Source organism: Balearica regulorum, chromosome 2 (assembly GCF_011004875.1).
Source record: "Balearica regulorum gibbericeps isolate bBalReg1 chromosome 2, bBalReg1.pri, whole genome shotgun sequence".
In the NCBI taxonomy this organism is placed as follows: domain Eukaryota; kingdom Metazoa; phylum Chordata; class Aves; order Gruiformes; family Gruidae; genus Balearica; species Balearica regulorum.
Genome location: NC_046185.1, coordinates 48538674 through 48565906, shown reverse-complemented (window position 1 = coordinate 48565906; position 27233 = coordinate 48538674). Strand labels below are relative to the sequence as shown.

General features: G+C 38.0%; 1 protein-coding gene across 2 annotated transcripts; it reads right to left on the bottom strand.

Moving 5' to 3' along the window:
• Positions 1-27233, bottom strand: LOC104644058 (desmocollin-1). 2 transcript variants are annotated; one of them, XR_012833840.1, is made up of 17 exons: positions 26922-27233; positions 24249-24333; positions 21421-21623; positions 20833-20958; positions 19421-19576; positions 18337-18481; positions 17107-17273; positions 15293-15427; positions 13857-14042; positions 12171-12430; positions 11840-11982; positions 10062-10277; positions 7504-7737; positions 5362-5483; positions 3875-4111; positions 877-3110; positions 1-555 (listed from the first exon to the last, which is right to left on the bottom strand). XR_012833840.1 is itself a non-coding variant. In XM_075744186.1 (16 exons), exons 1-16 carry the CDS (start codon positions 26958-26960, stop codon positions 2913-2915), a joined length of 2652 nt encoding a protein of 883 aa, XP_075600301.1. In that variant the 5' UTR covers positions 26961-27233; the 3' UTR covers positions 1-2912. The 2 variants fall into 2 exon arrangements, 1 of the variants encoding a protein (XP_075600301.1); XM_075744186.1 differs by having other exon boundaries at positions 1-3110.

Here is a 27233-nt window from a genome sequence, read left to right as displayed (position 1 = left end):
AAAAATTTATTACTCACTGTTGTACAAAATATATCTAAAATATGTTAAGATAATGTTGACACAACTAGATAATTTGCAAATTACCTAGCTGAAGAGAACAAATCTTCACAATTTTTAAGGTGATTCAAGACAGTAACAACGAGTGAATTATACATTTTAAAATATTTCATTTGTAAGCTTTATACATATGTTATTTGGAACTTAGTATTTGTAAACCTTAATGCTTTATACAAAGTTTTCATTCACATGATTAGAAAATACAATGAAAATGTTTTACAGTTCATTTTTTAAAGCGTCTCAATTTCCTCTCTACTTGTTTTTACAGAAATAGCTGGTTCAGTTCAGAACTTTAATTTTTAAAAGAGACAAACAGAAGTGATTCCAAATTTGTGCTTTGTTTAAAAATGGCCAAAAAATGCAAGTAACTAATTATCTATGTTTATTGAAATGTAAAAGAAAAAATGAAAACATTTTTAAGGTAAATTCGACTAGAAAACATGATTTTGATTTCAGTAAGTTATTATTTTAACTCCAGAGTGGAAAGTTGGCAACCATCTACTTAAAATAGCCAACATCAATTCAATTAAAGCTCATAGAAATTTGGTCTATTCTTTTAGAGCAGTACTACTGTATTTCATGAGGAAAGAAACCCTATTTCCAGAGGTTTCTCTACACCACTCCCCAAGTAATTTTCAAAAGAGTGCATTCTGTTATTTATCCTAAGTCCTTCTGAACTACAGGATTTTTATATAATTTAAAAGAACAAAAACAAACCAAAAATTAAAAGGGGCGGGGCAAGGGGAGACATTAACATTACCTTAGTATAGCAAGTAACTAAAGATAAAGATGGAAGACACAAAAAAGCAAGGGAATCACTAGGGGACAGATCTTCACCTGGCATAAAGGCAGCGTAGCTCCACTGGCATCAGCAGAGCTATCCTGACTTCCCTCAGCGACAGATCTGCCTATCCATGTACAGCAAAACTCAATTCTGTTAGTGATAAAGAGTCGTGTTCAGAACAGCAGTGTTAGCATGCATCTTGTAAATAAAGGTTTGTAACACCTTGGTTCTCATCTAGTATTTTGTTGCTGGTGACTGTAGCTCTTAGCACTGGCAGTCTATCCAGTCCAGGATGAATTCATCATCATTTTCAAATGATAGACTAAAATACATTTAATATTGGTCTATGAAGTTATTAACCACAGCTAGTTCTTATCAGAAATATTCTGAAGCCCATTTACAGTATGAAATGGGAGGTTTTAAAATTACTCTTTTATAACTGTAGTAAGTTTTTATACTGTTATGGGTTTTCACTGACCATAATCTATATGGAATGAACTGCAACCACTGGATGTCAGCAGCAGCTGTGCACTGAAATTTAGAACAGCGCGACTCTTTGTTGTTACTAATAATTCCTTTTACAAATCATTAGCTATAGGAAATTTTAAAAAATATCTCCCTAAGGCATGTGTTCACAGAGCAAATCCTAAAAGCAGAATTATAGCAATAGAAATAAGTAATTGCACAAGTTTCTCTTTCTCTTAGGCAGGAAGACGTTCTTTTAAGGCACGAGAGAATTCCCAGAGTGCAGAGGACAGATTACTTAACCAGGAGTGCAAATATTAGAAACATATAAAACCTGCGAAGCATAGGTTGCATTCCAGAAATAGCTTATGGCAGCATTCAGGTTTCACTCATATCATCTGCCAAAGGTATTTCAGACTTTTGTGTGTGTATATATATATATAGTGTATATGTATGCTTAATCTACTAAAATAACAAATGGGATTCAGAGGATTTCTGCCAGAGATTCTGTGTAAATGCTTACCTCTACAACACCACATGATATACTCAAACCAGTTTATCCCAGTGTAATTTTGCATCTCAAATAAAGCTATCTTTAAACCATGTAATTAATGCAGTGCATGCTCAATCCATTGGAGCTGTATCTTCTGCCAAGTTCTACTTACAGAAAGAAACAGTTAATGAAGTCTGTAGCATGTCAAGTAAAAATGGTAGTGGTAGGTAGCTACACTGGGCAAAACTCTTGGCAAGTTCATCATTTCTGCAATGATACTATGGTAAAACTCACTAGAAACTGAGGTACGAACTTATGTCAAGTAAACAAGAGATTTGTCTTGCATCCATTTGAAGTGTAATAGTCATCCCTATTTCCTGATTATTTTTTTTAAATCTTTTATTTCCTTAAAAGAAAAATACATACTCGCATACAATGCTGATACTCTATGTGGTGATGCCATAAATCCCTTAGGATAGCAAGTTTGATGGGTGGTAACCCATTAAGAGAAAAATATATTTTTGAATATTATTTTACATATATACAATATATATATATTTAATTTTCAATCAAAATATAAAGTTGTCTAATGTATTTATCAGTATTTTTAATGTGAAAAATGAACAAGTGTTTTGTATCTCAGTTCATATAAGTTAAAAATTAACAAGGTATTTGATATCCACTAGTAATGTTTTTTGGTTTATTTCTACAGAACTAAAGAAAACAAAGAAACAGTGAGTTAAAAAGCTTTCCTTCTCCAAAGCCAAATATAATAAAATTTTGAAGCTGAATAATTAATTAAAAGGACAACAAAGTTTTGCATTTTAAGTAATCACAAAGAATAGGAAATGTAATCTAAGTAGAAACTAGCATTACTATATTAACATAGTCTAAAGAAAAAAAAATATATTTTGAATCCCTTATTTTTGATGGAATGTGCCCAGCAGAGATTAAAAAAAAAAGCTGTAAATTTAAAGTAAGACTTAGTTACACTCTCACCAGTCTATAATAATTCTAATAAACCTCTCCCCCTCTCAATTCTAAGATACCTAATATCACAAAAGTATGACAGCCACTTATTTACAGTTTTTTTCAGCACTGTGAAAGGCACATTTATCTTTTTACGCATGTTTCTGCTAACGTCCTAAACTTGGGTTCCAGCTGATCTAAGAAGTCAAGTGCCTCTTCTTCATGCTGATCACTGCAGCAGCCTACAGAGCCAGCCAAGGATCCTTTTCCTTCATAGTTATATGAAAGGAGATAATCTTCAGAATGCTTCTGTTCTTCATCCTGTCTGCATAGGTGCACCTTCTGCATAGGAAGAGAACATACCTTATTATTTTCTTAAATTGTTATCCTAAACATATTGCATAAAAATAATTTCTTTTGATTTACCTTTGATTAATTTTTAATCAGAGTGTGTCCTCTAATGGATTCCTACATACAAAAAATGCACATGATTGGTCTATATCATTAAGACTACAAAATATAAGTATTTAATAAAGAAATCATTTCTATTAATCATGTATGTAACAATAAAAGAGGAAGAACCTGTTTAAATAACCTGTCAAGCAACTAAAATCCACTCAAAATTAAAAGACTGATTTACACCTAACTAGTTAGGCAAGTAGTGAGAGTTTTTGATCTCCAAAGCATGGACTAACTACATTTCTAATGCTGTACATTCATTTCTACACCACTGCTAAGACAAGTATCAGGTTTAAATTAGTACAAAGCAAGAAGTTAGAATAAAAGCAAACAGACATTCTCAGAAAAACTCACAAAAAAAAAAAAGCTTGAGTAAAGTCATTATTCTAAATGAGAAATAGCATACTGCCTATAGTTTAAGCCAGGAAAAGAAAGTCATTTACACTTATGTCTAAAATATGTAAAGGATGACTTTTTGAAAGGGCAATATTCCAAAGCGGTTGCAGGGGAGCAAAGGAGAGGAAAAACAAACCAAAACCAAAACCAGAAAGCCACCTTTCTAGCACAAATACATGTCTTCCTTGAAAAGTCTGTATACATTGACCATAACCTACACTCCAAAAACACCCCAGTTTCACAATACTTACTTCACCTAAACGAGGATGTGTGAAATTATGCCATTCTGAGTAGGAGTATCTACACGTATCCATCACAGGCTGTCCTCCTCCTTCTTTAACTGATCCCAGAGTCTGATGTCCGCCTCCCTTGACTGATTCCAAGGTATGCCCTCTTCCTTTTACCATTTCAAATGTTTGTTGATCTCCTGTTTTGATTCCATACCCTCCTTGATCATTTGTATTTTGTAGAGGAATTATATTGTGATCCTAAAAAAAGATGCAGTAATGGGAATACCTTTACTCTTTTTTTTTTTTACTTTTTTTTATTCAAAAGGTGAAACGGCAATCAGGAACTGTTAATACTGAAAATTGAAAAGTCTCCATCTTTGCACTGTGGTATTTTGAATAAAAAGCTATCCTTAATGTGTAAAGATCAATAAGTGGTCTTTGGAAAGGATACTGTGACAAGGGGGAAAAAAAATCTGCTTTTAAATATGATACGAGATCCAAAAACTGAATTTTTATCCCTATGAAAGCTGTGCTATAATCCATATGCTAGTTTCTTAAATTACCATGTAAAAGGTTTACAAAGTCAACAACTAGTAATCCCTTAAGCCAGATATACAGTCATATGCATAAGTTTAATTCTGTTTCTTCACATATTAAGTCTGTATATTGAGTGAACTATGGAAAAACTAGTATGGGATCACAAATTAAAAATTACATGATCAGACTACAATATGCTTCATAGGCAATGAGAAATTTGACACTTGTGACCATTAGGATATCTTGGTTTTCAAGGTGACGTAAACTCAATGGTTTTTAAACTAATCTTTTCCGGGGGAGGGCAAAGTCAGCAGGTAGGGGACAGAGGAGAAGGGGAAGAGTCTGAAGAGCTAAGGCCTTGGGTACGAATGCAGTTCTGGGCTGGACTATGTTCACGGTAGACTGAATCTTACAAATGTTTAGATGCCAAAAGCAAGAATATATTTCATAAACATGGACTGTTCAATTATATTTTTTTTCCACTGTCTCAAAAATCAACTGTATTTGGGGTCATTCTTCAGGGGAAGGGCAGAAATTGCACCTGTAGTTTACAGTGGCTATCTGCTAAATTTAAAAATTCTTCTCCAAGAAAAAGCAATAATGTTTTGCCATAAACATGCATTCAATATAGGCAAAATAGTAAATTTCCATCTAATCTCATTGTTGAAAATTACTGCAGTGATTAAAATGTTCACCTGAAAGTTCCAATCAAACAGTTAAAGTCTGGAAGAATTATAGGCAGCCAGGCTAACAACTACAGGATATGTCTGAATATATATGGTACTACCAACTCTGCCTAGAGTAAGAATTTTCAAATTCCTGTTAAATAGCAAAGCACATCTAATGATCCCTGCATTTACTGCTTATTTCCTTTACTAAATCACTTACTTGCAGGTGGTCTTGTTCTCAAACTGAAATGCTATGGATTTCTTAATTACATGTTTCTACATTGAAGTAAATGGGCAACTTACCATCACTTCTTCTCCTGGAGCTTCTGTATTTGAAATGATTAAATTGTGATTGGCACAATCATCAGTCACATGCCTGTGCATTACCCCAGAGCCACAGCAGCCACAAATTGTGATCAGGATCACTACAGAAAGGAAATAATTGAAGAAGATACTATGAAATTTACCTCGTAATGGTATCTGCTTCTGTTTGATAATTAATTTTGTTGTATTAGCCTTTTTAAATGCCTAAGCATCAACTATGGTTTAAAAAACAATTTATTCTCAAAAATGCCCACACTCAAAATTGTACATATATACATTTTTTCAAACAGCATATGGAGTTTTCACTACCCTGTTCAACTATTTCATTCTTCTAAAATGCATCTTTCTTTCCCTGAAAGAAATGTATCTATGAAAACACTGTGACTGCAAAATTTCACAGTAATTAAAAATTCAGACCAAATCCAGGTGAAAAATCATGTCTTATGCCTATAGCAACATTGTACATAAGACATTTTTCATGTATGAATACACAGATGTCAAATTATATCATAAGGAACTAATATGCAAGCTAAAGGTCCCAATACCAGAAACTTCTGCTTCACGGAAAAGCTAAGCAGAACCCTGAAGGACTTCAACCATTATGTTACAGAACAATCTTATTTAATTCCTCGTATTTCAGCTTATTCCTCCTATACTACTGCTTTGTGTTGTCACGGAGACTCAGCCAGAAATGACTTTGTATAAAAGAATCATGAGCAACTAATACCTCTCCTAAACAAAGGACTAAACATTTCGTTCAGAGAACCACTCTTTCCTTCTCAAGTTGATAGCTTAAAAGTAAAGAAGCCCATGAGGAACAGAGCAATTCTGTTCTCTGCCCACTGAGCAATCTGATCTCTGAACATATGAACTTCTGTGGAAACTGGCCAAGAGCCACTTTCAAGTTCATTTAGCTTCTGCAGCTATCAGCTGCCAGAGAGATCTGCATCAGTGGTTGCAGCAGGTCGCCTCCTGATGGTGACAGATGGGAAGAAGACATCCATGACAGCACTGAGTAGAGGATACACAGGGTAAAACCTAGCCACAATAAAATAATGGGTCTATATGGGAGGGATGCAGTCAAGGGGTAGTGATAAAAAGCTAGCTGACATTTCACACAGTCCCCCTACTGAGTGTCCCCACTTCTGAAAGTTCCACCTCAGAGCTGTATCACAAATTCGTGTACCTGTGCTGTCCAGATAAAACATGTATTTATCTAACCTTCCAAACATGTGCAGGTCCCAGTGTTCTATCTACCTGAGTAAGAACAGCTAGCTGAGATGGAACAGGAGCAAGGCAGGTTGACCATTACCAGGAAAAACAGAAAAGAAAGAAAAAAACAAACAACAACAACAAAAAACCCCAAAACACTCAAACAAATAGTATTTGTTACTATTACTGTAGCATGTCCTCTGGTGATTTTTAAAGATGTCATTAGTCAGACTATGTTTGATTCTGGTAAATGACTTGGCTTTGTTATTACGTATCACTGTCACCGCCTCACTGGTTAACAGCAATATTAACCTGTTATTAAGAATCTGTTAGCCTTTGGGCAACTACAGTAACACAGCACGTATTCAAGGATTTGGTCTGTTGTGGAAGTCTCCAACCTGTCCTTCAACATTACACTGGCTCTTGTAAAATCCCTTGTGAAATCCAATGTCTCGGATACTCCATGTTTTAATCCATGACACAAAAAAGGTCACAAAAAGCTCTAGGAAACTGAATTCAGCATTCCTACCAAGAAGCGTACATCCCAAAAACAGTACTAAACTCAAAACCAAACTTCACTATACTCCCCTCAAGATGAGATCTGATAAGCACTACAAATCCCATCCTCTTTCAGTTCTAGTGCTGAATGCAGTTTTTTTAGCCTTGCTAACATGAACATACAGAACATCTTACATAAAATGTACTTAAAAGAATAAACAAAAATGCATACACAGTAACTACAGGACAAGATGAGAGCAAGAAGCCTGTGACACCGATACAAATAGAGCAGGTATATGAAGTCAGTGATGAGGGTTATACAACTGCTTAAATAGAAAAGTCTGAATCAGGTTCTCTCAGCTAATTTTAAAATTGTTTTGCACTTTGTATTAAAGAACCAAGTGTACTTACGCAGCAATAATAGTGATCCTAAGATCATTGCAAGGATGGCCCATATGCCAAGAGTAACATTTCCATCACGACGCTCACGGGTCTGGCCATCGCATTCAGTTGGAGTAGTGCAATCACAGTAGTTAACTGTTATGTGGTTCTCTCCTGTCTTTCCTCCGTTATCAGTCACACTTACAGGAATATTGTATATTCCAAATGGAGTATCACCCTTTGGTGACAGATACACAGAATTATCTGTAAAAAGAGACAAAACCAGATCTAGTGTTAACAACACCTGAAACTCTGTTATCACAAATGTGACTGTAATAACAATCTTCCCTTCTGTTACAGCTATACTGCTGCCAGACCCACATTAACTAGTTTAAAGCTAGGTTAAAAACTACATCTTGAAAGGATTTATACTTTCAGCATCTTTCAAATGTTGGAATTGAAAAAGCAAACCTTATACATACTTCTGACAACATACGATTTGCAACTCAGAAGTTGATTCAGTTCATTATAGTAAATGACACTATTGGGGTTTACTAATAAAGACCATCAACTGCACTGACATTTATTAAAAGGACTTCTGGTAGTGTGATCAGAATAATTAATTGTAAACTTAATTTATACCTCTTTTACTCTTTAGCTCTATTGTTACATTCAGTGGGAACAGCTATATCCAGTGGTGAAGTAAAATCCATTGAGTCTGCTGCCCTCCTCAGTGGCAATGATTGGTGACCATATGTTTTAAAGGGCAAAAGAAATCATTTGTAAAAAATATGTACATGATAGACACTGATGTACATAATGGTTGCTTTATGATAAAGTATATGAAACTGCATATACCACCTAAAATGGTTTTTCAATTTGCCTAATATAAACTTTGAAACTCTTAGATATCTTTCCTCACAGACTTTGCTGTCTTTTGCCTTTCATTAGTGAATGTTTGACACGATACTTCAGAATCACAGTAGCAAATATATGTGCTGCTCTTGTTCCCATCATCTGGCACCCACCAGGAAACTACCTTCTGCTATAACTTTTCATATTGGCAAATTTTATAAAACAGTGATTCCTTTTGTAATAGATTAGTAAGTACATCAGCAGAAAAAGGAAGACTAGGGAAAACGCGTGCCCACTGCTGCATGAGGTGGGTGCCATGGTGACGGAGGATACAGAGAAGGTGGAGTTACTGAATGCCTTCTTTGCTTTGGTCTTTACTGCTAAGGCTGGCCCTCAGAAATCCCAGACCCTGGAGGTAAGAGAGAAAGTCTGGAGAAAGGAAGACTTTCCCTTGGTCAAGGAGGATAGGGTTAGAGATCATTTAGGCAAACTTCACACCCACAAATCCATGGGGCCCGATGGGATGCACCCACAAGTGCTGAGGGAGCTGGCAGATGTTACTGCTATGCTACTCTCCATCATTTTTGAAAGGTCATGGAGAACAGCAGGACTGGAGGAAAATCAGTATCACTCCAGTCTTCAAATCAGGCAAGAAAGAGGACCCGGGAAACTACAGGCCAGCCAGCCTCACCTCCATCCCTGGAAAGGTGATGGAACAGCTCATTCTGGATGTCATCTCTAGGCATGTGGAGGAAAAGAAGGTTATTGTGAGTGGTCAACAACGATTCACCAAGGGGAAATCATGCCTGACCAATCTGATAGCCTTCTATGATGGCATGACTGGCTGGGTAGATGAGGGGAGAACAGTGGATGCTGTCTATCTTGACTTCTGTAAGGGTCTCATTCACTGTCTCCAATAACATCCTCACAAGTAAGCTTATAAAGTGTGGGTTAGATGAGTGGACAGTGAGGTGGATTGAGAACTGGCTGAATGGCAGGGCTCAGAGGGTTGTGATAAGCATTCTCCTACCTAATCTTTTTAGATCATAATCTCAAACACATGCTGAATGCTGACCCACAGAACCATAGAATCTTTAAGGTTGGAAAAGATCTCTAGGATCATCAAGTCCAACCAACAACACCATGTCTACTAGACCATGTTCCTAAGTGCCATGTCTACATGCTTTTTGAACACCTCCAGGGACGGTGACTCCACCACCTCTCTGGGGAGCCTGTTCCAATGTCTGACCACCCTTTCAGTGAAGAGTTTTCTCCTAATATCCAACCTAAACCTCCCCTGGAGCAATTTCAGGCTGTTTCCTCTTGTCCTATCAGTTGCTGCTTGGGACAAGAGACGGACACCCACCCAGGGATGCTGGGGACAGATTCTTTTTTACGCTTTAAAAGGCAGAATATAATTTCCTTCTCCTTTCCTTTGTGATGCCAACAGTGCCATCTTCTTAACTTCTGTAAACTGTTTCAAACTCAGGACAGTTAAGATAATGAATTCTTTAGTGTTCCCCTCTATTCCTGGCATACTCTTGATCTCTGCAACAAATGAAACTCAGGAACCAGTAGAGATCATCAGAGCTACCTTTTCAGCCCCACTGACTACACCAAGTCCCAACATACATTCATCCAATCTATCCTCACAGTCCACCCAAGGCAGTGGTAGAAAAGCCTCCTCTGGCAACCTACAGCTAAGTGAGGAGGAGGAGGAAGTCTTAACATACCATTGTGTCGAGTTATCTTCCACGAGGAAGCGAAGCTACGGTCAGTTATGCGATAAACGAAGGGTGTGCTGTAAGGAGCCTCATCACCATCTTGTGCAGTAAGGCAGATCGGTTTTCTGTCTCTGCACATTATGTACTCGGTCTTAGTGATTCGTGGGTAATTCTTGTTCCCAGGCTGGATGAAAACCTGAATTGTTCCAGTGCCTGTTTTGCCATCTATGAGATAAAAATAACTACTTTTAGCGCTTACTTCTAACATGCATATATTTATTTCCAGTCCAAACTTTCACAATGAAATATCACCAACTGTAATACCCAAGTTTAGAAATAAGGTGGAAAGTAGCTGCTAATTCAACCAAAAAGAGAGAGGTACTTCTCACAGCTCTCTCTCGGCTACTTGTCTTTGCTTGGCTGGTTGTAGGATCAACAGCTTCCAAAGCTCCATATTCCGCATGTGCAGACAATGTAATTTGTTGAGTGTGTGTATCTGTGTGGGCATAGATACTCTTCCGAAAGGAGGATGAAAGGAGAAAGAGACAATAAATCAGGGTAAAGGACACAAAGCCAAACTGAGACTCAGAAGTAGAAAGTGAAGGTCTCCAACCTTTTCGCTTCTGGAAGAAGAAAATAAATTACACTTTCCCTGCCCCCACTTCCCCTGAGAACATGAACACTTTCAGAAACAGTGAGCTGCTTTCTGTTCTCTTCCCTCTGAGTCACCATGTGGTAGCAGCATTTAGCAGTGACACATACTACGTCACCAAAGTCTACATGCAAGTGAATGAGCTCTTCCTCTTAATGACATTTTTTCTAATACAAGAATGGCTTATATATGCATTTGCTTGTATATGCATTCCAGTGAAATTACATCAAGTCTACTTTCTAAAACTTTCTCTAGAGATATGTGATTGCAGATGCATATATCATGTTTACTTCATATGCAACAGAAGTTCTAAACAATTTAAATTCATATTATTTACATTTAATTTTAATATGCAAGCTTTGGACAGAATTAGAATTTGTGAAAAGGTGTATTTAATCTTCTTGGCTAGATGATGTTGAGGCAAACCAATGTATTTTCCTACAATAAATGCACATACCCAAATTAATCAGAAAGAATAGATGTTCACTGACATTAAATCAGAACCAAAACCTGTTTTAGAATGAGAAACTGAGTGTACAACCCTTCCTTTACAATCAGAGTAATTTGGAAGAGCTCGTCACCTGAGCAACACATAGTGTGAACACTGTTGCAGAACCTAGATGACTGAGAATAAGAGTAAGCGCAACAACATAGAGCAATGAATACAGCTATTCTCAGAGGTCCTTTTAAATTAAGGGTTTCCAAAAGCAAGACACCAAGAAGTCAAACAGAGGAGGAAACAGTAGGAGTTGCAAGGTCAACAGCTTTTTTCCAAAAAGTTCTCTCTCTCTACGCTCTCTGTTGTCAACTTCATGGCTGGCAGGTGCTATCACTTGAAAAAAATGTCAGGAAATAAAAGGAATACAATCCACAGGAAAATCTCTCAATTTAAACTTAACAAAGGTTTTTAAATGGGAGCAGATAACTTTTGAAAACATTGAGAATTTGCCCCAATTTCTTAAATGCTTTCCTTGCTGTGTAATATTCCCTAAGCATTTGACAGAGCTATCCCTGAGACAAGACAAATGGACTAGGTAGGCCTCTGGTTTGAACAGGTATAGCTGTCCCCACAGTAAATTTGCACATAAACATCTGTTATAGACCACAAATAATACTGACAACTTTTAATACTCACTTCTGTCTATTGCGAGGACGGTGATATTGCATTGACCTTGTCTCATTTCTCCTACATCTCGGTCCAAGACTTTAATGGTTCTGACTTCACCCGATTTTTCATCTATGCTGATCCAATTACATTGCCCAGGTGGTATCCGGTAGCTGTCAAGAACAATTTGTTTAGTTAAAGATCTCAAATATACATACACACGTATACGTACATACATACACATACACAGATACATGTAAGCGCACACACACATATATACAGCATCAACAACTATTTCCCCTTTCCCACATCCCACCCATGCTGTATTCCAGATAAACTAGTAGATAACATTGTTTCATACCATATGCCTTCACTATTTCCAGTTTCTGGATCTTCTGCTATGTATCTCCCAATACTCGTCCCAATCTCCTCGCATTCTTTAACGTCTAGGCGTAAGAGACAGGGTTTAAACACTGGCCCCTCATCCAAATCCATGACATGCACTGTAACAGAGCAGGTGCTCTGGGAAAGTTGTTGTGAGTGTGGTGCCAGCATGTAGGGTGCCTCGTTGTTGACTGCAATCACGAGGATCCTTTGCTTGGCGCTTTCATAGTCCAGTCCCTGAAACAAAGGCGGGGTGTTGGTTTTTTCCCTTCAAACCAATACAAAGCTTGGTATTGTATTCACTGTCCAATTATTAAATAATAAAACTGTAACACATTAATTTACAGAAGTCAGCTACCCTTCTGAAACATCTAGCTTGAGACACAGTAAAGGGATATGATTTTTAAAAAAAATGTTAAGTTCTAAGTTAGTCAAAGAAAAGAACCTGAGGAACTACCTCTAGTAAGGTAAGCAGCACTGCTGTAAAATTTTAGATGAACACTCTGATAGTCAACTACTAAAAGAACTACTAAGAATTTAATTGGGGGGAGGGGATTTTCTCCTCCCCTATCTAGTTGGCCATTATTTTAGGTTACATATATTTCCTTTCCAGCACAAGTTAATCAGGCTTCTTGCTAGCACCTACATTTATTTCCTACTAAGACTTTACCCATTGCAAATATGTCTGAACATGTGGCGTTGATCAGTATCTACCATTTATTCTTCAGACATCTCCAATGCCTTTAATACAGCTATTTATATCCTAAAGTCATAATACTCTCTGGTCTACTACAGCATTACACTAAATATAAGAAATTTCAACTGTATTTGTAGACAGGGACATAGCTTTAGAAAAAGCTGCAATGAGCACCTACAACAAAAAACATAATAAAAAAAAGCGCAAATTTAACTGGCATCTCTACCCTTAAGATTTACATCTTCAATTCTTAATATTAACCCTCTCTGCTCCTTAGAAGTTACCTGTTATTGCAGTTGTAACAGATAATGAAAAAGAGGCATGAGGAGGCCAAGGGATAGGCTGGAGAACAGGTACAGTGGTCCTTTTACCTCACATCTGTAAAGTACCGGGTATAACAAGTAACTAAACTAACACATAGTCTTATGTGTATGCGGACTCTCTCACACCCCAGAAAAGCAAACCTGAAGTCACTACACTGCAAAATAAATCCTGGAGAGGTTTATGCTGAGTTATTAAGTTTAATCTGCTTCCAGAGGGAACAAGACTGGAGGAGGTGCTCGTTCCTCCTTTGCCAGACTCCCATTTCCATTAAAAAACCCAGCCATGAAGCATTCCTCATATCCCTAAGTGTAAACAACTCCAACTGTGGAACCAGGCAAAAGCACCAAGCTCTTCTGAAACAACAAACCAAAGGGACTTCCTCGAATTCTCCACACACAAAACTGAGGAGTAGTCTGGAAGATGAGTTTTGTAGGTTATGTACCACACACAAGCCTCATTTGCAGTGCATTATGCAATCTGCTCTAAAAGAGAGTTCAGATCGGGAAGAAAGGAAGAAAGCATGATTTGCCTGATTGATAGTTACAGATACTGTTTGAATAAAAATGAGTTCTAGATGATTGGTTTTAAAAGCAACACCTGAAGACACACAAATTTTCCTCTAGTAGTTCCATTTTTCCTTACCTTAACAACACACAGTACTCCTTCATTTGTGTTTTTGTCTGTTGTAATTTCAAAGGACCGATCATCATTTCCTCTTATAATTTCGTACACTGCTCCTGAGCCAGGCAAACCAGGTTCATCAAGATCAACAACAGAGACTCTCAGTATTTCTACATTCACTCTGTTTTCCTCCACTCGTGTTTCATACTTGGAATATCAAAAAACAAAAAAAAATAATTAAATCAGACCATACTGTTCCACAATGCAGGACTGAAGAATACCCTATTTAAATAAGACTACCTAAACCCAAGAGGTCAATTTACCAAGCTACTGTAATGATTTATTTTGTTTTCATGCATTAGCATATTTCCCCCTCTCCTCCCTTACACCCTAAGTGAAACAGTAAACCTTTCCTGCCAGCACAGTTGAAATCTCAGCTCCTCCATACACTCAAACTATCATTGACATAATTAAGTCTGGAATTCTCCTTCCAGGAAAGGCAAATTAGCACAGTTCCCCTTGGTTACATCAGCTACAGATGCTAATTTGCATACAACGTGATCAAGCTGAGCATTAGAAAAGGCATCGGGGTAAATTAAAAAAAAAACCATATATAAACAAATATAAAAACTTGAAGAAAAGCCAAGAAGGGTGAAATAGGTCTCTACCTGGATGGCAAAGGATGAAAGGATTTTTCTTATTTTTTATCTTTTTAAAGATGTTGCTCTGTACCAGCTCAAGAAGTACATGCAAGAGTGATTCTGCATTACTATTACTGATGATATTCTACAGCAGTGAGTGGAAAGGATAAGGTACGTGTATTCCTCGTGGATAATTAATTATTTTTCATAGATTTTGTATTACAAAATCTCCTTTGGTATTTGGTCTATATACATGGTTATTGAGATATACTCTCTATCCTGAATAATTCAGATGGCTGCAATAAGCAAAGACTTAAGGCTGAGTTACAGCTATTGGTGAACAAGAAGTGGTCTAAATAAGACTTCTGTAGAAGAAAAAAAAAAAGTTGGAAAAGCATACAAAATCTCAGTGAAAATCCTTGCATCTACTTCACCAACACTGACATTTTCATTTGCAATGCAGAAGTAGCCAAAAGCTGGTCAAACGGTAATGACATCATGACAATGCTTAGGAGCGAATCTGTCCTCTCCCTGAAAATGGTTAAACTATGGGATTTCTAAGACTATGCATTGCAGCAGAAATGAAAGAATGAGTCATGTCAGCTTTCTCCCAACGGACATGAGGCAAGTGACTCAAAACAACTAATAGAGCAATAGGTCTAATTACCAAACAGCACAACCACCAACAGGGCATTCTCAAATGTCTGCATCAGCATTAACTGTCTCAGGGCATTAGGCTTCCTATTTGAGGGACTGCTATTCAGGAAATTAGAAGGGGATAAAAATCATCTTTTTTTTACCTTTTTACAGACTTACTTGTATCTGTTTAAAGGATGGTGCATTGTCATTTGTATCTTCGATTCTAATGACAGCTGTTCCTGTAGTGCACAAACCAAAAGGCTGACCTGCCATATCTCTCACTTCAATTAACAAAGTGTAACTGGGTACCAGCTGAAAAGATGAATAAAAGCATACAGAAGTTTTGACATACTCATTTTTTTTAATCACATAGTTACACACAAGAGTAGAACTAAATATTTTACTCCTACTCCCCAAGTCTGCTCTAAATTCAGTACTCCCTACCAAATGAGGCGATTAGCTTTGGGGCTTTTTCCTTATAGTTCCAAAAGGAAAACAAGTAAAATATTTTTCAGTGGCTAAGCAGCACCGAGTTCAGCATGTGTTAGTAATGCATATGCTATATCCTGAATCAAACAAAGCTTTTCACAATTTCAGCTTTATTTTTCCAATACCTGAGATTTTGGAAGATGCAAATGATGCACTTTCATCTACTATCTATGTCTCCCCTTCGGAGCGGCAGAGTATTCCCTTAGGTTTCCAGCTTGTAAAGTGTTTCACTGTATGTCTCCTATTTCAGTGAGGATGACCAGAAACAGTGCTGCAATCAGGCAATGCCTGCCATTTCGCATGGTCTGGCACGGAAGGAGTCAGTGCCCTTATCAGTTCCAAGGGGATCACTGACAAGCAGCCCATTTAAATTCCTGACTTGAGTCACAACAGCAGAAGGCTTTTTTTAGTCTTATTAACACCTGAACAACTCAGGGAAGGGGGACTGGGGAGTGGTGGGATGAGGGGGACACGGATTGGGCACAAAACGAGAGAGTTTGTAAATCCAGACAGTAACTCCAGTTCCAAATGCCTAGAAGTAGCATTAGGTTTCTCAGGTAGAGGAAAGAAATCTCCTGTTCCATTTTGTAAGTTTATCTTTAAAAGATAGGCAGTGGAATAATTTTTCAAGTTTTCCTTCTGTCAGTAGTCACTGTGATTGTTTCCTTAGTAGTCGTGTTGATGCTCACTGTTGCTGCATTTTTCTCTTGCTAAAAAAGTTGAGCAGCGTACTCGCAAGTGCAGTTTTGCGACACACTGCTAATGTGGATATTCAGCCATGAAGCAACGTAAGTATGCCAGAACACGACTATTTTTAACCTCAAAAAAGATGTGTCCGTAGCAGTGGTTTTTTCTAGAATGACTGTCTTATCCTAGAGATATTACTTTGCATTACATGTCTGTCAGTTTTTCTACCATACAACGATTTCTCACATGACATTTTATCAAAAAAAACCCGCAAATAAAATAAAAACAAAAACTTCCTTTATCTTATTTACTTGAAAGCAAAGCTAGCTGATAAGAATAAATGGTTTGCGCTTTAATTTTAGGAAATGTTATATTTATATTTTGTTGTTTAGTTTTCAGATACTGGAGAGGTTTCTGTTGAGTATAGGCTGACTGACTACTTCAGAAAAGTTGATTCATCTGCCCTGTAAAGAAGCAAGAAGCACCTCAAATGGAGCTTGATTAGGAGGAAACAGTGGCTCACGGGATTCATGAACAGAGAAAGAATAAAAATCCATAGGATTTTTGATCCATAGGTCAAATAGGAGACCAAGTGGGAGGTCCCCTGCCAAGATTAGCTAGAATATGGTAGATCTTTGCAGAAACTCTTTGGACCAATTACAGGTCTCTGGAAAGCTTTGGAAGCTCCTTGGAGAGGGAAACAAAAAAAGGGTAACAGAAATTATTTATCTGGTAATTCCCGTGCCAGCAATTCAGAGTTAAGAAGCTATCTGTGTACACTAGATGACAGCCAAAGATGCTTCAGGAAAGATCACCTCTCTGTCCAGCTGCGGTAATAATACAGCAATGACACCTGTGTCACCATGTAAAGAAAATGCTGGGGTTACTGGTGGGTTTTGTGACACAATGCGGTATTTCAACGTAGTATGCAGAGTATAGGGCTCATCTCTGTCCTCTGCGGTCATTTTTCCAACAATTACACCTGTGAATACAACACAGCAAGTTTTAGTTCCAGAAAAATCTGTAAATAATAAAGAATTATTTGAACAGGTATTTCTATTTTAGATACATAATAAGAGCTATTCAGTCATTTAGCTTTAAATGAAAATAGTATTGAAAACACAGTACACAGTAGTGAAAATACAGTAACAGTGAAAAATTGTCTATTTTAATCCTCTGGCTATTTTTTTTCCTTCTTAGACAAAGTTGTAATTATTGCAGCTGTCACAAAGTATAACCAAAAGAAATACTAAAGGTTTAGGAACTTTACTTTAAATCAGTAACTCACCCAGTAAGAAGTAGAGCAGCTCAGAGAATGAAATGCAGCTGGTGTTTTGGAGTGAATGGGAAGACACTTTGCTTTCTTTTTTGTGAGTTAGACTTTCCCCACTCTATACCCCGAGCCTAGGAGATGAGTGAGGAATGGCAAACCACAACTTTTGCATTCCTTATTCTCTGGGGTCCACCTTGCTCCCTGCTTTTGCGAAGCACGTGACACATGAAGCCAGTAACAGGCAAATCCCTGCCTTTTACAGGTGTGGGCAGAAGCAAGACTTTCTCCCCCCTGCCACCCTCTCCCAGGAAAAGTCCTACCCTAGCTCATCAAGCTCGGACAAACACTGTAAGCTTAATCAAAGGCATTTTGCACCTTAGAACACCACCGTTTTAGTTGTTTGGGAAACTAATCTGCTAAAAACTGCTGTTCCGTCAATCAAAATATTTTATGGAAACAGGTGATTTTGGATAAAATGAAAGGTATAACATTCTGAAGTTCTCACCCAATTTTAGGAACACCGAATCATCTTAGTTTTCAAAAACTTCTTTATAAAACAATACTTTTCACTATGATTGAGATGGCGTTTCGGAATTTCTAAGCATTAAGAAATCTTGAGCTGCTCTTTGCAAATTCAGCCTTTGCTGTAAAGAAATACTCCTTAGAAAAAAAACACTGAAATTGATTAAAAGGCAGGATTACAACTAGTCGTACTGGTACGAACTGAGCTGAGTAGTGGTAACTGTGTTCACTGATTTAAAACAATTCTTACCAGGTTTGGAATTTTCAGGGACAGAAAACTCAAAAAGATCCTGTGTAAAATATGGAGCATTATCATTATCATCCTCTATTCTGATTGTGTGCACAAGTGGTACCTCTGGTGAATAACCATCTGGAGTGGTTGCAAAGCAAATGATCTGTAAGACATAAATTCAGTAATTCACTTCATGCTTAAGCAACATGAAGTATTATTACACTTTTAGTTCAATGGAGGAGTCAATAAAATGAAATACAGTGTGCCAAGCTTTCCCTTCTCAAGATCAGGCTCTTCAGCCACATAGAAGGGGAAGTGACTGGTGTCTTACGACAGCTACACAAAACCTTTAAATGCTTTCCAATCTTTCCCTTTTCCATTCCTTGCACTACAAGTATTTGAATCACTTTCTTTCCCCCCCCCCTAATTCTGTCAAACACTTTTTCCAAGTCTCCTGAACGCATTTTTCCAGGTGTCTATGAGGCAATCTCAGCTTTACCAAAAATTTAGACGTAAATATTGCTATTTAGAACAAAATCAAGAACAGCAAAACCATTTGCCCATTACAACATCATCTAATAAAATGCAGTAATGGGTACTACAAATTACCTATCTATTTAGAATCTGTTTGTTTCTACTAACTGCCTTCTTACACTTCTCAGCCAGTAGAGAGAGCAGTGTACCTTGTTAACAAAATACCAAAACTGAACAGCCTGAAAGAGAGGCTCAAAAAACCTCAGCCATCTAGAGTTTCTCAGTTTCTCTGACTTTGTTTTTATGCAGACCTTCTCAACCTTCCCTGAAAAACTCTGGGATAACTGCAAACTCTTCCCAAAAGTGATGCAAATCTAATGGCTCACTACATTTATGGTGTAATTAGAGTCTAAGCAGTGAAAAGCAAAACTACTTTCAAGATCTAGATGACCAGTTATTTCTTTGTTTGTCACTGATTTCATCTCTACAACACCAAAGATCTTACTTGGAACAAATAGCTGATTTCAAATCTTATCTGCTCCCAGTTTCCTCTGCAACACGGCTTTCAAATATATGCATGACAGAAAAAAAAAAGATTTAATTATATTTACGCAATTTAGGCCTGTACCTGAAAGCTTGGATATTGTTCGCGGTCTACTGCACGAGTAGCAAAGATATTTCCAGTTTCTCTTTCTATGTAAAACAAACCCTTCGGATCTTGATCAATTCCGGGTCCACTTGCAGAATAATAAATGGTGTAGTTCTGAGCTGTGTCTGACTGGACCTATAAAGAACGCATTTTTAAGCCCAAGGAAAAAAAGCAGCACCATTCTAATATATTTTTCCCCTTTTCATGATCATATTTAGCACAAGCAGGAACTCTTCAAAAAACAAAAACAAAACTTGATTTACTTCTACTTCTTCAGCAGTTTAAACTTCACAGAATAGGAGAACAGCTTGCCATGTAACTGCCTTCCTTTATAATGTGTGTACATGAGAAGAGGTAGTTAATCCAAACTCAGAAATGTTTAGGATCATCGAACAATTAAAGAAATCACAGCGTGCCTAAAAAAATATACTTTGAAATCTAATCTGTCTAGAATACTGCACATACAAGGCACATTCAGATACAGATAGCTTATTATTTCTGTCTCTGCTCAAGAGATTTCGGTTTTAGTGCACTCATGGAGAATGTGGTTTGCAACTAGAGAAGAAAAAGCAAAGCAGGGAGAGAAAGGGAAAGAAAGGGAGAGAAAGACCACCTAGAGTATACTGCAGAGATATGCCAATTCAGATAGCCTCTCTGCATCTCATTACAAGCACCAAACAGGTAACATTAGCAGTTATCTATTTATAAACACTCTCCTCCCCAAATACTTTCCTTACCTACAGAATGCCAGAAGTCAGGAAGGTAAGATTAGTAGAAGAATGATTGCTCTGCACAGACTCTGTTATTACACTTGTCTCTGCACATCTGCTACCAGCCACTCTTTAATCTAGTGAAGGCTAGATGGATCTATGATAACTTTAGTTCTTGCATTTCTCTTTCACGCCTACTTGTTTTCTTTCAGTAAGTACTTTTCCTAATAATATAGGACACACTCAGTCTTCAATGCTACAAGTATACACCTCAAGCTCCAGAAAGGATGTAGACATGCTAGTAAGATTTCCCCCACTCTGTGTCTACAGAACTTTCTTCTAGATGATGGGTTGCAGGGGGCAGTTGTTTGTTGATTTTTTTTTTTTTAAATTACACACTTCACTGATTTCCAGGCCAAAGAGATCTCTTCTGATAGTATGCCTCTCTCCTTTTTACAACCTCTGCCCATTTCCAGTTCACCCCAACAACTATGATCACAAGTTATTTCAGCTACAAGAACACAAGATGCACAATGAACAGGACAAAACAAGACAGAGGAATAATAGCAGGAATGGCATCAGTAGGGAATACAAGAGAGCTCACTTTTGTTCTTCTTTTATCACAAAAGCTACATACAAAACTAGCTTGTGTCATAAAATTAGGATCCATGTAAAATATACCTGCTGAATTTGTAGTGGAAAAGGTCCCAGTGAGTTCTCTATCATAACGGATGGAATAGGGCCCCACCTTCTTTTGGTTCGCTTGAGAACTGTATCTCTAGCATGCCTGCTCTTCTGTGTCTGGGTCTAGAAGATAAAAAGAGAGGTAAGAACATATCCATATATTCTTAGCTGTGTATATTTTTGCTTAACTACTGTCCTGCGTTTCCATCTTTTTTCCATCTGCTCCAGTTTTCCCACTGACAATTTGTTTTTCCAAGGCCTTCATTTCTAATTATACCTGTGACAGCATTCCAAGAGTTTTTTCATTCATTCTAACACTCTACACAAATAAAATCTCAAGCATGGCTTTTAAGATTCTTGACATCCTTGATTAAGCTCCTTGCTAGCATCTCCCATATCAGAAAGGAAGTCTGCTGACTTAAGCAACACAGTATTCAGCAACTGCTGAATAAAAATACACTCTACACCAGAGTGTTTTGCCTCATTATTTGAATTGCAGAATTCAACTACAGTTACCCAGCATGAAGCTGTACTCTGTAAAACAGTATTTCAAGTAAGTAAGGTATCTTGAAATTCAACGCTCACCTTTTTTTCTTCTTCCACCAAGCTAACATGTATTTTCTTTTGTACATCTTCTTGAATGTCTTTAAGCAATATGGTAAAAGTCTTTTTCTCAGCAGACAAAGAAATAGCAGATGTTGTGTACACAGAGCCATCCTCTAGAATTTTGAAGTTTCCATCACTGGAACTGACAACCTCTGCTGACTGAAGGCATTCCTTCAAATCAACTGTAAGAAAAAATATTCAGACAATAACTCACACAGTGGAATAATAACATCCTTCACAAAACAAAAAACGTTCCCTAAGTAAAAATTATATTTACTGACACATGGAGCCTACAAAAATTTGGTCATTCAGTATTTAAGCATCACAAATATAGATTCTAGAATGTATTTATGCATTCAGATTTGAATAAATCTGCAAGAATTGCCACTCTTGTGTTCCTAAGTGCTTCCTAAAGGACAGGGGTGCTACATGGATATATTTCAAGACACTACTACATTGGTAAAATTATTGAAGCATTGGAGATGAACTAATACATTTAAATGCAAAAAACATTGTAGACACGCTCATTATTGGATCAGTAGCTATTAAATTTGCCTTGTGCTCCATGTCTCACAAAATCAGTGAAGATGATGAATTAATGCAAATGCCTAATGGATATACTACATCTTGGAAGTTTTGCCCTCAGGAGGAAAGCAGTGACTGATACTATGTGATTTAAAAGTCTTGGGAGGGCACAGGCCTTTAAATTATGAGGCAGACAGATGGGAGAGATAAAGACTAGCTCTAGAACAAACGATTGGCAATTTTTTAATAGGTACATGATAAAATCCCATGCAGTTTATAGAAGTACCAGGTAAGTTCAGCATAATTCTCAGGGGTTTTTTTACTGCATTGCTACCATTTGTGGCCGAAATAAACTTTAATGCACGTCATTAAACTTGGTTCATCAGTGAGTAATTCAGCACTACAGCTGGGGAAAAAGCAAAATCAGGATAATCATAATGAACTGCAGTAGGACCACAGCACTAAGCAAGAATGATTTTGAACCCTGAAAGAGATGAAGGTCAGGGAGCTAAACTCTAGACAAATGACCCTTGCAGAGTACAAGACGTGTCAGTGCTCTCAAAATCAAAACTTTTCAATGATATCATAGTGGATGGGGCCTTGCTCAATGAAAGTTGAATGCAAAATTCCCAGAGTAGACTCACAATTTCACCTCATATGTGTAGATGATATTTTCAACAAACTAAATTTCATTTCTCTTTCAAGAATGCAAGAACAGATGGGAAGCATAATTTTAAATATGATGTAATTTCCTCCTTCCTCTTCTTAAGCTTTTCTTTTAAGCGGAAACTAGGAAATTAAACATTTCCTAGACTTTCTACAGTACTGCAGCAGTGACTCCACTCCCTTGTCAAACTGTACAATGAAAATTTAGTATTGAAGAGAATATCGCTGCCTCACTTAAAGGTGTCTCATACTGCTCCATATTACAGCACTGCATTTCCAAAAATACCAGACTGGAGATTTTCTTTCTGACGATTACATGAGTCAACATTATGCTCAGTTAGCCATAACTTTGTGGGATCTTTTTTCTTTACAACCTCTCGTATATGTTGATTAAGTCAGAAATATGAAAAACATTACAGCAACCAGCAAATCCTGAGTCATTTTACTGTCAAGGTATGCTTCTTGTATCAATACAAAATATATTACTCTTTCTCAATAAATGTTTAAGTAATGTCACTCAAACTATAAAGGTTTTGTTAAACATTTGGGAAAAAAAGTTTAAGTTCAATATTATACAATTTCTTTCACAGCACTGTAATAACATGAAGTTTTGTTTTTATATAAATTAAGTTTATTTACACAGAGAAATGCTAATATAGCTGTAGAAAGCTTTCATTTTAAAATATAATATTAAGGTCAATGACCTTTCATTTTTAAAGCCAGATTTTCTGAGCACTTGTATTGTGACGAACTACCAATCCACTTTATTTATTCCTTCTGTAGGAATGTGGACTACAGGATTCCAGATTTGGAGCATACTCCTCTGTTGTGCTAGGACTCACACAGGGCACCTCTGAATCCTCAAATTCAATCTCAGGTAGCACAGAACCCTGTAGCAGCTCCTATGCCACACCTTTAAAAGCTGCCTTTCAAAGAGTGGTCTGTGCCAAAAAAAAAAAAAAAAAAAAAAAAAAAAAAAAAAAAAAAAAAAAAAAAAGAAAGAGTGTTTTCTGGTCTCTTCTATTCCTCTCAGTCACCTGCACACTGCCCTAAACCAAGACAGACCGTCCAGTCAGACAGGAGCACTCTCCCAACCGAATGTGCATGCAGGACACCTTTGCAACACGTGCCCTTGCGTGCCTTGAATGCCCCAGCACCACTGAGAAGTCAAAGTCGTGTTTCACAGAGCAGCAGCTTCTGGGAGCTCAACTGTGTGGGTTTTGTCTTTTTTTTTCTTTTCCATCATACAAATAATTTACTGCCTTCTTCATATGACTCTGTGGGTTACAGGTGCACTTTGCACATTAAGCCATTTATTTAAACACTAAGCCCTAAACTCCCAATTTTGAAAACATTCAACTCAGCCATTCTAGTTTTGAAATAAATACTGAAAGCTGACAATAGCTGTTTACGCAAATGTCAAATGGATGCACGGTGCCAGTGTTCAAATCCGTAACAAACATAGGGTGTATCCTTCATAAAAAGGCTGATCCAGCTGTTTAACTGGCTGTCCAGTCATCCATTCATTCCATTTTAAAAAAAAAGTCTCCTTCACTGTTAACAGCATCCCCAGCAAAGGTGCAATGTTGTAAGATGGACATCTCGCAGTTTCTCACCTCTGCCAACTAATGTGTCAGCCTCTAGTTCAGAAGGAACATGAAAAACGACTTTCTTGCAAGCTTCACAGCACAAACTCAGTACCTAGAAAACAAATTAAGAAATCAGAAAAAAAATACTATGTTGGATAATAGCTACAGTTACTGAAGGCAATTTGTTTAGTTTTTAAGAGAAGCCAGTGAAAAGGCAGAGAAAGCACTCTTCAGCTAAAAAGACAGGTACAATGCAGCACAGTATACAAAGCTTCAAACTGGAAATAAGATTTGACTACTGCTCTTGGATCTGTCCATGGCTTCTGGTTGTGGGTTGTTTTTTTTTTTCTCTAAAATCACGGCAGCACTGACATTAACAGCACAAGCTCCCTTTGACCAGATGATTTCACCTACACTATCACTTTAGTAGTGGAAAGATAAAAACCAGCTCCACCGTACACTCCCTCCAATAACATTCTTGGCCAATTTAGATCCAAGGTCTCTAAGTATTAAGGTTCAATCCATCAACACTCAGTTTGGTAGAACTGTGGTGATGCTTAATATTAAAGGGACAAGTGTCTTATTAAAACCACATGACGACACTTGCACTTACGTATCACTTTGCATCTTCAAAGTACATTCTCAACAAACTAATTAAATCTAGCTTCAGCAATTAGATATGACATAAATAAAACGTGTATCACAGCAGTCCACTCCCATATAACCAGTTACAAAATGGGGTCCTCCTCAAATTTCAAATGAGTAGTAGATAACTAGACCTTTTTGTAAAAGGAATCAAATGGAGATACAAAGATTTCCCTCAGCACAGAGCAATTTAGTCCTGACCCCAGATTATATATATATATATGTGTGTGTGTGTGTGTATCTTACCTAGTTGCTATCCAGACGTTTAAAATTGTAATCCAAAAATCACACAGCCCATTAAACAAAGAAATACAGAAAGGTAAATAATGTATTCACCCTTTTAAGTACATTTATTCTTTTGGGATGAAAGTCTACCAAAAAGGAAAGTAATTTTTATTTCGCACATACCCTTAGGATTAAAGGTATAAAGAAGTAAACAGCTAATGGAAATCTTGAAAATTACTTGTGATTCTTATTAAGAAAATATTTAAATAAAAATACTTTAAAATCTTTAAGACATTAGGAACCTTTAGAAAAACTATGATCACCTAAAAAAATTAAGTTGAAATGTAGAATTTAAACATTGCATTAAAGCGATTTAAATGCTGTGTCTGCATCATAAAAGCTTTTTATACTGTTCCTTCTATATATACATAGACCTAAAAATATGTATACATAAAAAAATTTACAAGGCGCTTTCCTTATTAACAGATATTTAATAAAACACTCTCTCCTGATAGACATTGTATTAATTTTTAAGTTATTAAAAATCACACCATCTTATTACATTGTTCTAAGATATTTCAAGAATCCATGACAACTAATCTTGAAGTAGCAATGCCAAGCTAGTCTGATGTCAGCATGAAGAACTACTGAAGAGTTAAACAAATGTAAATGGTAGTTATTCGTGGATATCAAGATATAAGGAAATACCAGGTAAAAATAAGCTGTGATGTCGTTTCACTTTATACAAAGAAGACACTTCAGCAGGATTTGGGGTTTGGGTTTTTTCCTACCTGACAGAGGAATGTCTTTTACCTTTTTTTTTTTTTTTTAATTAGATGTATGAGTAAACTCGCTTGGGTTTCTTTGGGGTTTATTATTAATACCCTAGCAAAGGCAGGCATGCATAGTGTCTGGAACAGTAACATTTTCATTAAAATGTGCATATATAATTAATATAAAAATAATAAATTCAGTGCTTCAACACTACCGAGTATTTCTCTTTCAGGCTCAAACAATCATCTGCCATCTTTTTGTCAGCGCAATGATAATAGGAAAGAAAGAGAGTAAGAAACAAAAGACGAATCACTTTCACTCATCCACTGAAAAAAAGAAAAAGAGAGAACTCCCCGCTCTCCCGGCCACGGCCTTTCTGTAGCTGATAATTATGTACAAATACAGTAAATTGAAGGTAAAGGAAATCGCTGAAATTGTTCAATGCACAGCTAACTCTTCCAGAGAAGCTTAACACGCTCCACACCATACGCACAACCCTTCCATGAAAAAGGGACAACCGTCGGGGGGTGGATGGGAGAGATTTAAATAAAATGCGGTGCGGTTGAATTTTTGCTGTTAATTACCAGAAGTAGCATTAACGACCAGAACATCTGCCCACCGCGTAACCTCACGGCACACTCCAAAAGCCACCCGACCACCAGTCCGAAAGTTAACCCCACAACCAAGCGGTTTTCTCCCGCCGCCGAAGCGCACCCCCCTCCCCCCTCCGAGATGCGCCCGGGGATGCGCCCCGGGGCCGCGCAACCACCGCGCTCCTCTGCGCGGGGCGCGGGCTGCCGGCCGCTCCTGCGCCCGCACCCGAGTGTGCCCCTCGCAAGGAGCCCGCCGAGGGGAAACCTCACTGAGGAAAAAAAAGCCGGAGATCAACCCCTCCAAAGCTTCTCCTCCGTGCTGCGCGCCCGCGGTGAAGCGAGTAACAGCGCGCAGGAAAAGCGTCGCGGCACGGCCAGCTGCGTGAACGGGCTGCGGGGCCGCGCACCGCCGCCGGCCCGCTCCGCTCCCACCCGCGCCCACCCGCTCACCCCACTCACTCACCAGGAGGCCGAGGACGAGGCGGGGGGCTGCGGGGGCCATGGTGCGCGGCGGTGCCCGGGGGTACAGGGGAAGCGGGGAGCCGCCGCCGTCGGTGCTGCCGCGGCGAGCGAGCGAGCGAGTGCGCGGTGGCTGAGGAGGCGGAGGTGGCGCGTCTCCGCGTCAGGCCGTCTCCCTCTGTCCCCTCCCGTCTGCCAGAGGAGCCGGCCGGTGGGGAGGGTGGGACCGCGCGCAGCAGCGGCGACTTTAATTACTTTTTTTTTTTTTTCCCCCTTTTGAGTAATGCCTGTCCCGGGCACGGCGCTGGGACACCCC

Bases quoted from the DNA above. Each gene is read 5' to 3' on its own strand.
- LOC104644058 (XM_075744186.1), bottom strand. From the start codon at position 26,960: ATGGCCCCCGCAGCCCCCCGCCTCGTCCTCGGCCTCCTG. The intron at 12,431-13,856 runs GTAAGGAAAAAT...CCTTTGTTTCAG, and splicing joins GAGTACTGTGTGTTGTTAAG to GGACTGGACTATGAAAGCGC. The intron at 7,738-10,061 runs GTATGTTAAGAC...CTCTTTTTACAG, and splicing joins GAAGATAACTCGACACAATG to ATAATTCTGTGTATCTGTCA.